Genomic DNA, 13,982 nt, shown 5'->3' on the forward strand with positions numbered 1-13,982 from the left:
CAACAGCTAGCCAATGTCTACCGAATTAAACTTCAACAACCCGGTCAACATTCCGCTTCGCTCCACAGGTAGTATCACATTTTCATTTCACTTCATTACAGTACAACGGTTTGATTTGTTTGATCGTAGCTAGCTAGCTACATAGCCGTCTTTGTATCTAAGACAATTGTGTAGTCTAGAGCGATTTTCTAGGTTAGCTAGCCAGCTATTGTCGTTCTTTTAACGTAACGTAACGTAATCAACACTGCTAGCTAGCCAGCTAGCCCCCGAATAGCAGCACTGTAGAAACTATTACACTCGACGGAACGACTTGATTAGTGTAGTGTCAACAACGCAGCCACTGCCAGCTAGCCTACTCCAGCAGTACTGTATCATTTCAATCATTTTAGTCAATAAGATTCTTGCTACGTAAGCTTAACTTTCTGAACATTCGAGACGTGTAGTCCACTTGTCATTCCAATCTCCTTTGCATTAGCGTAGCCTCTTATGTAGCCTGTCAACTATGTGTCTATCTATCCCTGTTCTCTCCTCTCTGCACAGACCATACAAACGCTCCACACCACGTGGCCGCGGCCACCCTAATCTGGTGGTCCCAGCGCGCACGACCCACGTGGAGTTCCAGGTCTCCGGTAGCCTCTGGAACTGCCGATCTGCGGCCAACAAGGCAGAGTTCATCTCAGCCTATGCCTCCCTCCAGTCCCTCGACTTCTTGGCACTGACGGAAACATGGATCACCACAGATAACACTGCTACTCCTACTGCTCTCTCTTCGTCCGCCCACGTGTTCTCGCACACCCCGAGAGCTTCTGGTCAGCGGGGTGGTGGCACCGGGATCCTCATCTCTCCCAAGTGGTCATTCTCTCTTTCTCCCCTTACCCATCTGTCTATCGCCTCCTTTGAATTCCATGCTGTCACAGTTACCAGCCCTTTCAAGCTTAACATCCTTATCATTTATCGCCCTCCAGGTTCCCTCGGAGAGTTCATCAATGAGCTTGATGCCTTGATAAGCTCCTTTCCTGAGGACGGCTCACCTCTCACAGTCCTGGGCGACTTTAACCTCCCCGCGTCTACCTTTGACTCATTCCTCTCTGCCTCCTTCTTTCCACTCCTCTCCTCTTTTGACCTCACCCTCTCACCTTCCCCCCCTACTCACAAGGCAGGCAATACGCTCGACCTCATCTTTACCAGATGCTGTTCTTCCACTAACCTCATTGCAACTCCCCTCCAAGTCTCCGACCACTACCTTGTATCCTTTTCCCTCTCGCTCTCATCCAACACTTCCCACACTGCCCCTACTCGGATGGTATCGCGCCGTCCCAACCTTCGCTCTCTCTCCCCCGCTACTCTCTCCTCTTCCATCCTATCATCTCTTCCCTCTGCTCATACCTTCTCCAACCTATCTCCTGATTCTGCCTCCTCAACCCTCCTCTCTTCCCTTTCTGCATCCTTTGACTCTCTATGTCCCCTATCCTCCAGGCCGGCTCGGTCCTCCCCTCCCGCTCCGTGGCTCGACGACTCATTGCGAGCTCACAGAACAGTGCTCCGGGCAGCCGAGCGGAAATGGAGGAAAACTCGCCTCCCTGCGGACCTGGCATCCTTTCACTCCCTCTACTCTACATTTTCCTCCTCTGTCTCTGCTGCTAAAGCCACTTTCTACCACTCTAAATTCCAAGCATCTGCCTCTAACCCTAGGAAGCTCTTTGCCACCTTCTCCTCCCTCCTGAATCCTCCTCCCCCTCCCCCCTCCTCCCTCTCTGCAGATGACTTCGTCAACCATTTTGAAAAGAAGGTCGACGACATCCGATCCTCGTTTGCTAAGTCAAACGACACCGCTGGTTCTGCTCACACTGCCCTACCCTGTGCTCTGACCTCTTTCTCCCCTCTCTCTCCAGATGAAATCTCGCTTCTTGTGACGGCCGGCCGCCCAACAACCTGCCCGCTTGACCCTATCCCCTCCTCTCTTCTCCAGACCATTTCCGGAGACCTTCTCCCTTACCTCACCTCGCTCATCAACTCATCCCTGACCGCTGGCTACGTCCCTTCCGTCTTCAAGAGAGCGAGAGTTGCACCCCTTCTGAAAAAACCTACACTCGACCCCTCCGATGTCAACAACTACAGACCAGTATCCCTTCTTTCTTTTCTCTCCAAAACTCTTGAACGTGCCGTCCTTGGCCAGCTCTCCCGCTATCTCTCTCAGAATGACCTTCTTGATCCAAATCAGTCAGGTTTCAAGACTAGTCATTCAACTGAGACTGCTCTTCTCTGTATCACGGAGGCGCTCCGCACTGCTAAAGCTAACTCTCTCTCCTCTGCTCTCATCCTTCTAGACCTATCGGCTGCCTTCGATACTGTGAACCATCAGATCCTCCTCTCCACCCTCTCCGAGTTGGGCATCTCCGGCGCGGCCCATGCTTGGATTGCGTCCTACCTGACAGGTCGCTCCTACCAGGTGGCGTAGCGAGAATCTGTCTCCTCGCCACGCGCTCTCACCACTGGTGTCCCCCAGGGCTCTGTTCTAGGCCCTCTCCTATTCTCGCTATACACCAAGTCACTTGGCTCTGTCATAACCTCACATGGTCTCTCCTATCATTGCTATGCAGACGACACACAATTAATCTTCTCCTTTCCCCCTTCTGATGACCAGGTGGCGAATCGCATCTCTGCATGTCTGGCAGACATATCAGTGTGGATGACGGATCACCACCTCAAGCTGAACCTCGGCAAGACGGAGCTGCTCTTCCTCCCAGGGAAGGACTGCCTGTTCCATGATCTCGCCATCACGGTTGACAACTCCATTGTGTCCTCCTCCCAGAGCGCTAAGAACCTTGGTGTGATCCTGGACAACACCCTGTCGTTCTCAACTAACATCAAGGCGATGGCCCGTTCCTGTAGGTTCATGCTCTACAACATCCGCAGAGTACGACCCTGCCTCACACAGGAAGTGGCGCAAGTCCTAATCCAGGCACTTGTCATCTCCCGTCTGGACGACTGCAACTCGCTGTTGGCTGGGCTTCCTGCCTGTGCCATTAAACCCCTACAACTCATCCAGAACGCCGCAGCCCGTCTGGTGTTCAACCTTCCCAAGTTCTCTCACGTCACCCCGCTCCTCCGCTCTCTCCACTGGCTTCCAGTTGAAGCTCGCATCCGCTACAAGACCATGGTGCTTGCCTACGGAGCTGTGAGGGGAACGGCACCGCAGTACCTCCAGGCTCTGATCAGGCCCTACACCCAAACAAGGGCACTGCGTTCATCCACCTCTGGCCTGCTCGCCTCCCTACCACTGAGGAAGTACAGTTCCCGCTCAGCCCAGTCAAAACTGTTCGCTGCTCTGGCCCCCCAATGGTGGAACAAACTCCCTCACGACGCCAGGACAGCGGAGTCAATCACCACCTTCCGGAGACACCTGAAACCCCACCTCTTCAAGGAATACCTAGGATAGGATAATGTAATCCTTCTCACCCCCCCCCTTAAATGATTTAGATGCACTATTGTAAAGTGGCTGTTCCACTGGATGTCAGAAGGTGAATTCACCAATTTGTAAGTCGCTCTGGATAAGAGCGTCTGCTAAATGACTTAAATGTAATGTAATGTAATGATGTCAGGAGAACCACTTCACCAAACAACAGTAAAACCTTCTGTACATACGGTCTCACCGCATATCTCACATACCCAAGTTTTACACAAGTTGGTAGAACTACTTCATGAAACGACAGTAAGACCGATAGGCTTCGCTCCTTCTTTCCGTTTATCAGACAATTCAAGGGAAGTGCATCTACCACTTCTGGACTGTCCACACAGCCTCTATGTCCAACGAGACACCAGAGATGACACATTTAACTGGTGCCCGACTCTGAAAATCATAGCTTTCCACTTCATACGTCAACATCTTGTTGAGCCGCAGAGCTTTCTCCTTTTGCACTTTTGAAACACACAAAATCAACATCATACCGCTCGTGGTCACTCTGAACGATTCCACTTTATCTAATTTGTCCTTCACCATCTTCGAGACTGCAAACTGGTCACCCCAAAAAAATATCCTTGCTTGTGAATCACTCTCCAACCATAAACTGCTGTTCATTTCCAACTTTAGCCCTTTTTACTCCACTGTTCTTCACCATCGTCCACTCATTCGCACCAACTGTATTCGCGATAAGAGCATCGCACAATACTTCCGCTTCCGCCATTGCTCCTCCAGTCATCCCCCAGACTCCCTCATACTTTGCTATGATAGATGCAGGAGTTTGTGTTCACTGGCTGTGTTGAGTGCGTTCACACAGGCTGCGTTATGTACGATCTGATTGGTCAAAATACTAATTTGTGGAAAAATATCAGAATTGGGTTTATGTCTCATATAGAAATAGTTTAGAGCCCTTTCGATAACTAAATTACTGTTAAAGTTATTGGATAATTTCATGTTAGATTTATTTGAACCATTTTGTAATAATTAAAAAATTACAGAGTAGTCCTAGAGCCACATATTTTATTCTAATATGGCTATGGCTCTGACTATGCCTATACGTCATAAAAAAAAATTTGTGTGTTAAGTGCCTTGAGACAGTCTGTAATGTACAGAACCTCACAGGGCAAGAGATAATGTTGAAAAAAATATATTTCTTCATTTTGTCTTGACAGTCCAATAGCCTACTGTATGTATTTATGTTGCTTTCCATGTATGTTCTTAACTTATTATACTACAATTACATCAGATTATCGCAGGTGAATCCATCATGACTTCACTATGTCCTCTATTCTCACTGCACTAGATATGTAGCCCATTATTAATTTCTCTTATCCTGCTTGCCTTTCTTCTCCATTTTCAATGAAGACAGATGACTGATAGACCTTACAGTAAAATGCTTACTTATAGGCCCTTAATCAACAATGCAGTTTTAAGAAAAATACCAAGAAATAAATGGAAGTAACAAATAATTAAATGCAAATAGTCTGGGTAGCCATTTGATTAGCTGTTCAGGAGTCTTATGGCTTGGGGTTAGAAGCTGTTAAGAAGCCTTTTGGACCTAAACTTGGTGCTCCGGTACCCCTTGCCGTGCGGTAGCAGAGAGAACAGTCTATGACTGGAGTATTTGACAGTTTTAGGGCCTTCCTCTGACACCACCTGGTATAGAGGTCATGGATGGCAGGAAGCTTGGCCCCAGTGATGTACTGGGCCGTGCGCACTACCCTCTGTAGTGCCTTGCGGTCGGAGGCCGAACAGTTGCCATACCAGGCAGTGATGCAACCAGTCTGGATGCTCTCGATGGTGCAGCTATAGAACCTTTTGAGGATCTAAGGATCCATGCCAAATCTTTTCAGTCTCCTGAGGGGGAATAGGCTTTGTCGTGCCTTCTTCACAACTGTCGTGGTGTGTTTGGACCATGATAGTTTGTTGGTGATGTGGACACCAAGGAACTTGAAGCTCTCAACCTGCTCTCAACCTCCACTACAGCCCTGTCGATGAGAATGGGGGCGTGCTTGGTCCTCCTTTTCCTGTAGTCCACAATCATCTCCTTTGTCTTGATCATGTTGAGGGAGAAGTTGTCATCCTTGCACCACATGGCTATGTCTCTGACTTCCTGCCTATAGGCTGTCTCACTTTTGTCAGTGATCAGGCCTACAACTGTTGTGTCGTCTGCAAACTTAATGATGGTGTTGGAGTCGTGCCTTGCCATGCAGTCATGGGTGAGCAGGAAGTACAGGAGGGGACTGAGCATGCACCCTTGACGATCCCCCGTGTTGAGGATCAGCGTGGCAGATGTGTTTTTACCTACCTTTACCACCTGGGGAAGTCCGGTCAGGAAGTCCAGGATCCAGTTGCAGAGGGAGGTGTTTAGTCCCAGGGTCCTTAGCTTAATGATGAGCTTTGAGGGCACTATGGTGTTGAATGCTGAGTTGTAGTCAATGAATAGCATTCTCACGTAGGTGTTCCTTTTGTCCAGGTGGGAAAGGGAAGTGTTGAGTGCAATAGAGATTGCATCATCTGTGGATCTTTTGGGGCGGTATACAAATTGGAGTGGGTATAGGGTTTCTGGGATAATGGTGTTGATGTGAGCCATGACCAGCCTTTCAAAGCACTTCTTGGCTACAGACGTGAGTGCTATGGGTCAGTAGTCATTTAGGCAGGTTACCTTAGTGTTCTTGAACACAGGGACTATGGTGGTATGCTTGAAACATGTTGGTATTGCAGACTCAGTCAGGGACTGGTTGAAAATGTCAGTGAAGACACTTGCCAGTTGGTCAGTGCATGCTAGTAGTACACGTACTGGTAATCCATTTGGCCCTGCAACCTTGTGAATGTTTTAAAGGTCTTACTCACATCAGCTACGGAGAGCGTGATCACACAGTCGTCCGGAACAGCTGATGCTCTCATGCATGCTTCAGTGTTGCTTGCCTCGAAGCGACCATAGATGTAATTTAGCTCGTCTGTTAGGCTTGTGTCTCTGAGCAGCTCGTGGATGTGCTTCCCTTTGTAATCTGTAATAGTTTGCAAGCCCTGCCACATCCGACGAGCGTTGGAGCCGGTGTAGTGCTATTCAATCTTAGTTCTGTATTGACACTTTGCCTGTTTGATGGTTCGTCGGAGGGCATAGCGGGATTCCTTATAAGCAACCCTTGCTGTGTCTACTCTATACAGATCTAGGATCCGTATACAGATGTAGGATCTTCATGTGACACTCTTTTGTTGCTAAGAATCTTTAATTTCCACTTAAATGTTTTACTTGATTTGCCTTTGTAACGCCCTGTGATGTGGGTGGGTATTCTATGTTTTGTTCTATGTTTGTATTTCTATGTGTTTGGCCTGTTCCCAATCAGAGGCAGCTGTCAATCATTGTCTCTGATTGAGAACCATACTTAGGCAGCCTGGTTTCGCCCTTGAGTTGTGGATAGTTGTTTTCTGTTTTGCGTGTATCACCTGACAGAGATGTTTCGTTCTCGTTAGTCCTCGTTGTTATTTTGTTTAGTGTTCAGTTTTGATTAAATTTGCAATTGTGATCACGTACCACGCTGCACCTTGGTCCTCACCTTCTTCCACCTATGACGATCGTTACAGCCTTAAAGAAAAATGTATCAACCCCTACAAAAAGATGCCAATTAATTAAAATCCACATAATAATTCAAAGTTCCTGTCGCTGCAGGATTATTTTCCTGCTTTAGTAAACTGGCTCAAATTGAGATCCTACATCTGTCCATTTATTGTGTTCATGGCCATCTAATCCGATTTGTTCTCAATGGCAGTTGTGTTCTTGTGTGCGCTTCATATTTCATTACAGCCCAGGGTTATCATATGGACAGATGCTAATGAATAGCAGATTCCCCTTGTCTGTTGTGTGCAGAAGGTTTTGTGACCAGCAGTGGCCTGGCGTCAATCTAGCACAGAGCGTGGCACTTGAGGGAAGCATGCTATCAATAAACTGATGCTCTATTGGGGTGCATAAAGTATTATGGGGTATTGACAAACAAGCAAACACATGATAAACACACACAAGGACAATACACACATACAGATCTGTGATCATAATTTGGTCACCCTGTTGCAGGAGAACTTTCCCGCAATGCAGGAAATGTTAAACTTGTAGTGTATTTGTGGGTTAAAAAGGCTTCTGAAGTGTGTAAAAAAATATTTAAAAAATAAGTGAATCAATGCAAACACCAATGTTATCTTGCTAGTAACTTTAGATATTATGCTCTTTATATTCTATGCCATTACATAAGCATGTTATCTAACAAAAAAATTAAAAAGCTAAAATTATGTAACAAAAAGCCAAAAGTATGTTATGTTACAAAAACATTCTCTAAAGTTGCCATTTCCATTCTGTTCTAGGGGTGTTTCAGGAGAGATAGGTTAATGGGTGAGGAACCAGAGAGCACATGACCCTACACTCACACTAGGTCCCAGCTCATCTGGAGAGAATGCCTTGAAGTAGTCCAATATTAGACCTCTGATTAGTTATTTCATTCATCTGGGGTATAATATTGGGCTTTGAAGAAGCCTGTCAGATCAGGTTGAGAATCACAGTATGTTCCCAAATAGTATTATGTCTGTATTCTGCCCAATTCTGATTGGTTGCCCAATTATTGGCAAAAGAGCTGATCTGAATGGTCAAAAGACCAATTAGTGGGAAAATATAAGAAGTAGGCTGGTTGTGTAAACTCAGCATATGTTTGTGTGGTTGGAAGCAAGCAAAGTTGTTCAATTGCGTAATTTAGTGTCCTGTACAATCTTTCATTTTATATTATTATATGAGTGGCACCACTGATTTTTTTTCAATGGAGGAGAGAGAGGACGGAAGAGAGAGGACGCAGGAGTTGAGCAAATCAAATTAAGATAAGGGCATTGTATCATTTCACCTCACCCGTGAGAGTTAAGAGGAAATTCTGCAATTTTCAGAAGACAGTAGAAGTTGATAAAAGTGCTTCAGGAAGTTATAAAGTAAAATGTTGGTCATCAGTATATAGACCATCTTTGCTTAATTGCTTTAGTTTTCAAGATTAAATGATTAAGGAGGCTGTTGTATATTTCAAATAGGTTCAGGGGCCAATCACAATGGGAATACAAAAAAATGATGTGATTAGTAAATGCATTTAAAAAATCTGACACATCACATCATGTTTGTTTTGTATTCCCATTGTGATTGGTTCATTGACAGAGGCAATATATAGTTTTATATTTAAATCTTATCTATTCTGTTTGCTCCTCAATTCATGCACCTTGGTTGGATCTAGGAGAGTGAGGTAGAGGCAATGTTAAATTCACTTCACTTACACCTGAGAACTACAAACAGACTGCCAAGTCTCGTCTGATGATGCTTCGCTGTACCAAGAGTATTGTAATGAAACAGCAGGGAGCAGGTCTCGAACCCTCGACCTTCTAGCCTGAGGTCTGATAGACTGTGCCGCAAAAGCATGCTCGTGCGGCGGGGTCGATTTCCGCGCTTATAAACCCAGGGTCGTTACATACCGTTTTAATCTACTTGCGGGTCGCTATCTATTTGTTTGATAGCAAAACAACCTTGTCCAGTCATGTTACCTTGCTGGCTAATAACCTGGTAACTTGACCTGTATGGTTTAAGATGGCACTGGAAAAAATAAAGAGGCTTCTGTATAGCTTCAAAATAAAGATTCATATAGGCCTAGTGTAGGCCATATATAAATCAATTTAAATTCATCTATTTTCTGGTGATCCTAAATACTGTTTGGTGTGCTCCTAACTTTTGTTGGGAGCACCAGTGCTAACAATGACAAAAGTTAATTTGGAGCTTAATTTAGAGTTTTTGTAATCAAAAGTCATATAATTTAATGTTAAAGACTTTCAAAATAAAACGTCCAAGTCTAAGTAGGTCCAAACTACACCATAAACTCTTCTGTTAAAATCATTGAATTAACTTTACCCTAAGTGATATCCTGTGCATCACAATGACCTACACACAGCCCTGCATTAGACCACGCAGACCAGACGTGAGTTGACTTTTATGTCCATGTGAATGTAGGCCGCGGCCTGCTCTCCTCAGCACCTGATGACAGCTTAATTCCCAGGCCGGGCCCCCTGCTGAGGAGGCCGTTTGTCTGGGATGACAGACGGAGATCAGGCCAAGGGGAGATGAGTGGGAACCCTGCGAGCCCGCTCAGGTTTCGTGCACCGTGAAAAGATTTGTCCAGGCCATTCACCTCTGATGGAGTTTCCCATGTTCTGCTGGGAAGCACTTTTTGTTGAAGTGTTTCCATAGCGAGTCCCCGTTTCTCTCTATCTCTGCATGGGCACGCACATATGCACTCACCCACGTATGCACGTTGGCACACACACATTTTGTGGAGAGAGCTGGCCCGTCCATTCGGTTGTTTGCTGCAGCCGAGACCACATGGAGCACCGGTGAGCTGGCCACTACACAGACCAAGGTAAGATGGGTTCAGGCCCAGAGCAAGAGGATAAGAAAAATAAGGGAACAGGATAAAAAGGGGTTGGGTGGTCTTGGAAAGAGGGGACTTGTTAGAATAGTTAGGGGATTAGAGTAAAGTAAAAGAGGGGCAGTAAGGTGACCAAGAGGGTTTATGTCATGAGGAGGTCTAGATGTGAGGTGTTGGAGGACTTTGGGGGCTTGAAAGGGCTTTTAAATAACTTGAAGGTACAGTACAGTTTCAGACATTCTTGCAACACAATAGACATTTTGAGGGTTATAAGTTGTGACATTCTGAAGGATGGAAATGTGTGAACCTCGCTCTCTAGGTGGTAAGATGGAGCGCTTATGTTTGATCCTCCTGCTGATGGGTAGGACCACTTCAGTCTTGGCACAGTTTAATGGATACAACTGTGATGCCAACTACCACAGTCGGTTTCCCGGTGAGCATGACAGTCAATTCATCTCTATGTAAATTATCCTCTCAAATCATTTTAACTTATTCTTAGGTCTGAGAATTGTAGTTAGAATTACTGTTTATCCTTTATATCTCTCACTCTTTAGCGGAGCGCGACATCAGTGTGTACTGTGGGGTTCAGACCATGACCTTGAAGATTAACTTCTGCCCAGTGCTGTTCTCCGGCTACACAGTTGCCGATCTGGCGCTCAACGGTCGCCATGGCGATACCCACTGCCGGGGCTTCATCAATAACAACACGTTCCCCACGGTAGTACTGTTCAGCATCAGCCTCAGCACACTGGAGGCCTGCGGCAACAGCCTGGTGGTGAGGAACACACACACACAAACGGACACACTCACGCACACACACATATACAGTTATGCTTTGTACTCACACAGGTGTATGACCATCAGAATGTAATGTGTTTTATAATGTGGAAGCACGTCTTGCTTAAGTCTATGGTAGGTGTTGTACCAGATTGTGTATTTAGAGGCAATGTCCCTGTCCTCAGGTCACAACATCCTATGGGGCTAATGCCTACAGGAACATGTCACTGGTGCAGATTGGGAATATCTCAGGGTACATCGACACTCCAGATCCGCCATCCATCATCAGCTATCTGCCCGGGCTGCTGTACAAATTCAGCTGCAGCTACCCCCTGGAATACCTGGTCAACAACTCACAGCTGGCATCGTAGGTGCCTGTCATAAACACCTGAAGAGCTTATTTTGAATAAAACTGAAGTATTGAGTGCATAAGTAGGGATATTTCAGTATTTTCATATTCAGAGCAGACTTCAATAAACAAAAATTCAAAAAGCAAAAGCATGTTTACCTGTCTGAACTGTACTAAATAATTTGAACCTTTTCTAGATCATCTGCTGCAATATCAGTGAAGGACAGCAATGGTACCTTTGTGAGCACATTGAGTATGATCCTTTACAATGTGAGTACACAACATCAGTGTTTTTTTTAGTTCACACTAAGACTTCATAACAGGTCCCTCATAGTAGGAATCTAATGTCAAATAATAGCTAGAACATGCTCCTGTCAAAATACCAAACAAATGACGAGACATTTCTACTAGGTAGAAATAGACATATAATAAAAATAGGCAACTTTTTTTATTCATGGACAAAATCATGTTTGTGCAGGACTCAACCTACAACCAACAACTCTCTATCCCAATGGCCGGACTGGCTTTGAAAACCCGAGTGTTTGCTGCAGTGAAAGCCACAAACCTGGACAAACGGTGAGAGAAGGAGATCTTCAGATATTAAAAAGTTATATTTTTTGTTCTAGTTTCTATTATTCACAATACATATGGGGATATGATCTGAGAAGCACAAAGATTTCCAACATAATGTGAACAGAAAACTATGATTCCGCCATGATATGTGCTGTTTCCAAAACTAATTGAATAGCTGCAACCTGCTGGGACTTTCTCTCACATAACCTGGATGGCATAGAATTATTATAGTAGTCAAGTACAACTGCACTATGTCATGCACAGTATGCCATACACATACGCTATAATTTAAGACCAATCCTCTATGCCCCATACCAATTCAGTTCTATCCTCTTTGGTTCATTGTCATTCAGCTGTCCTCTATGACTGTGTGAAGGCGCCAGTGGTGGTGCTAAGAATGTCTGATCTGTCCTGTTGTGTTGTGTGGTTAGATCTCTATCCTGCATCAGCCCCGTACTGTTTTGTCTCTCTCTAGATGGAATATCTTGATGGACTACTGTTACACCACTCCCTCAGGGAATCCCAATGATGAACTGCGCTATGACCTTTTCTTTGGGTAATCACACTTTTTCTCAAACGATGCCTGGATAAACTACAAAAGTGTCCCATTACCCATTCACCCTCAACCACTTATCATAGAGGCCCTACAATGGGTTCTCATGATGACTGATAGGACATTTTTCTCATTGAGCAGTTAAAACAGGTCTAGATGTTTCAGTAGTTTCAGTGCATTTTGTGTGTGTGTGTGTTTGTGTGTGCGTGCATGCTTGCGTTCGATGCGCTTTCCAAACAGCTGCTATAAAGACCCACAGACCACTGTTTTTGAGAATGGGAAGAGTCAAATGGGTCGTTTCGCCTTCGAAGTGTTCCGTTTCGTCAAACACAGACACCAGAAGATGTCTACTGTGTTTCTGCACTGTGTCACCAAGCTGTGTCGGGTAGATGACTGTGTCCTGCTCATGCCGGTAAGAACATTTGACACCTTACCAAATGATGTGTTCAACATCAGCACAGTCAATAGGGTGAACTACAATGCTCTGCAAATATCAGAAAACATGTACCACCTATCTTGTCTTCGGATCAATATGAAGCTTCACATAGTCCAGTAATACCTGAGCACAATTTACTATTCCCTATTGAATACAGTATCTTATAAAGGGGTATGTGTCTGTCATTTTATATTGATCTAATGTTGCCAGATCTGTGGGCGTCGGCGTAGGAGGGACATAGAGGATAGCCTGGAGTCTCGGCCGTCGTCTGGGGATGCCATCATCACCGCTGGACCCATCATCACCAGGATTGGTACGCAGTAAACCTCTTCATCCATAACCACTTCAACTTAGACTACAGTTTTGTCTGACTTTAATTTGATTATTTTGATATCCATGATATAGTTGTAGAGTAAGTATTAAAACTGTATGATGTGATGTAGCCTATACATGATAATCCCTTTCGATGATATACTGTATAGTCTTGAAATATATTGATGGAGGTTGAGGTGGGATTTGACAGTATAATCAGTGGTTATTCAGTACATTTTATATTAAAATAAATGGTTGTTTTTCTCAATAATGTTGAAACTATGAAAGCATCAATGATTGATTTAGTTTCTTTTCAGATGAAACTCCAACAAATAACTCACAACTTGGTAAGCTCTCTCACTTTGTCACTGCTTGTGCAATGCCTTGAGAGGTGATATATATTTCTAATCTATAAACTCTATGACCTTTATACATAATTTTTACATTATTGATACATTCTCTAGCTTCAAAAGAACATTTTGACATCCATGGATTTACAGCGGAAGTGACTCATACAAGTTTTACCACTAAATGTGGTAATTTTAGCCTATATTACTGAGTATTTGTGTCGGCCCATACTTACTGTTTGTGTGTTTGTGTGTGGTAATCCAGCTTCATCGAGTGGCCCCTCCCTAACGTTGAACCCAGTGACCAGTGCTCTGCTGTCGGGTGTGGTCATTCTGGGCGTGTTCAGTCTGGGATTCTTCCTGCTCTCGCTCCGCCTCCTCCGCAGACCCCCCCTCCCTACAGCCACACCATCAGAGGCATGGAACCCTGGCTTCAAATAAACATTTGGTGTGCGTGTGCTCTCTCTCTCTTTCTTTCTCATTCTCATTATCGCTCTCATTCTCCCCCTCACTTTTTTCTCTCTCTCTCTTATTCATCTAACTATAACTAATACCTACAGTATGTATTTGCACGGCAGATAGAATATGCAGGTGCATATAAGCTCCCAGTAAAGATAACTGTGATCTAAAATAATGATTCTAGAGTAAGAGGAGGTTTAGCCACGAGCAATAGTTTCACTCTGTAACTACCAAGTAAATAGATCAATACATAATAGGAGCAGTTATTGTAGAGCG

General features: G+C 44.8%; 1 protein-coding gene across 1 annotated transcript; it reads left to right on the plus strand.

Annotated features, from left to right (window-relative positions):
- Positions 1-10,227: 10,227 nt before the first annotated feature.
- LOC135551534 (zona pellucida-like domain-containing protein 1) lies at positions 10,228-13,688 on the plus strand. The gene is made up of 10 exons (XM_064982741.1): positions 10,228-10,333; positions 10,455-10,675; positions 10,863-11,044; positions 11,224-11,296; positions 11,505-11,602; positions 12,075-12,155; positions 12,393-12,564; positions 12,799-12,901; positions 13,218-13,247; positions 13,513-13,688. Exons 1-10 carry the CDS (start codon positions 10,228-10,230, stop codon positions 13,686-13,688), a joined length of 1,242 nt encoding a protein of 413 aa, XP_064838813.1.
- Positions 13,689-13,982: the final 294 nt, after the last annotated feature.

Source organism: Oncorhynchus masou, chromosome 13, assembly GCF_036934945.1.
Source record: "Oncorhynchus masou masou isolate Uvic2021 chromosome 13, UVic_Omas_1.1, whole genome shotgun sequence".
NCBI classification, from domain to species: Eukaryota; Metazoa; Chordata; class Actinopteri; order Salmoniformes; family Salmonidae; genus Oncorhynchus; species Oncorhynchus masou.

Bases quoted from the DNA above. Each gene is read 5' to 3' on its own strand.
- LOC135551534 (XM_064982741.1), top strand. From the start codon at position 10,228: ATGGAGCGCTTATGTTTGATCCTCCTGCTGATGGGTAGGACCACTTCA. The intron at 11,045-11,223 runs GTAGGTGCCTGT...AACCTTTTCTAG, and splicing joins AACAACTCACAGCTGGCATC to ATCATCTGCTGCAATATCAG. The intron at 11,603-12,074 runs GTGAGAGAAGGA...GTCTCTCTCTAG, and splicing joins GCCACAAACCTGGACAAACG to ATGGAATATCTTGATGGACT.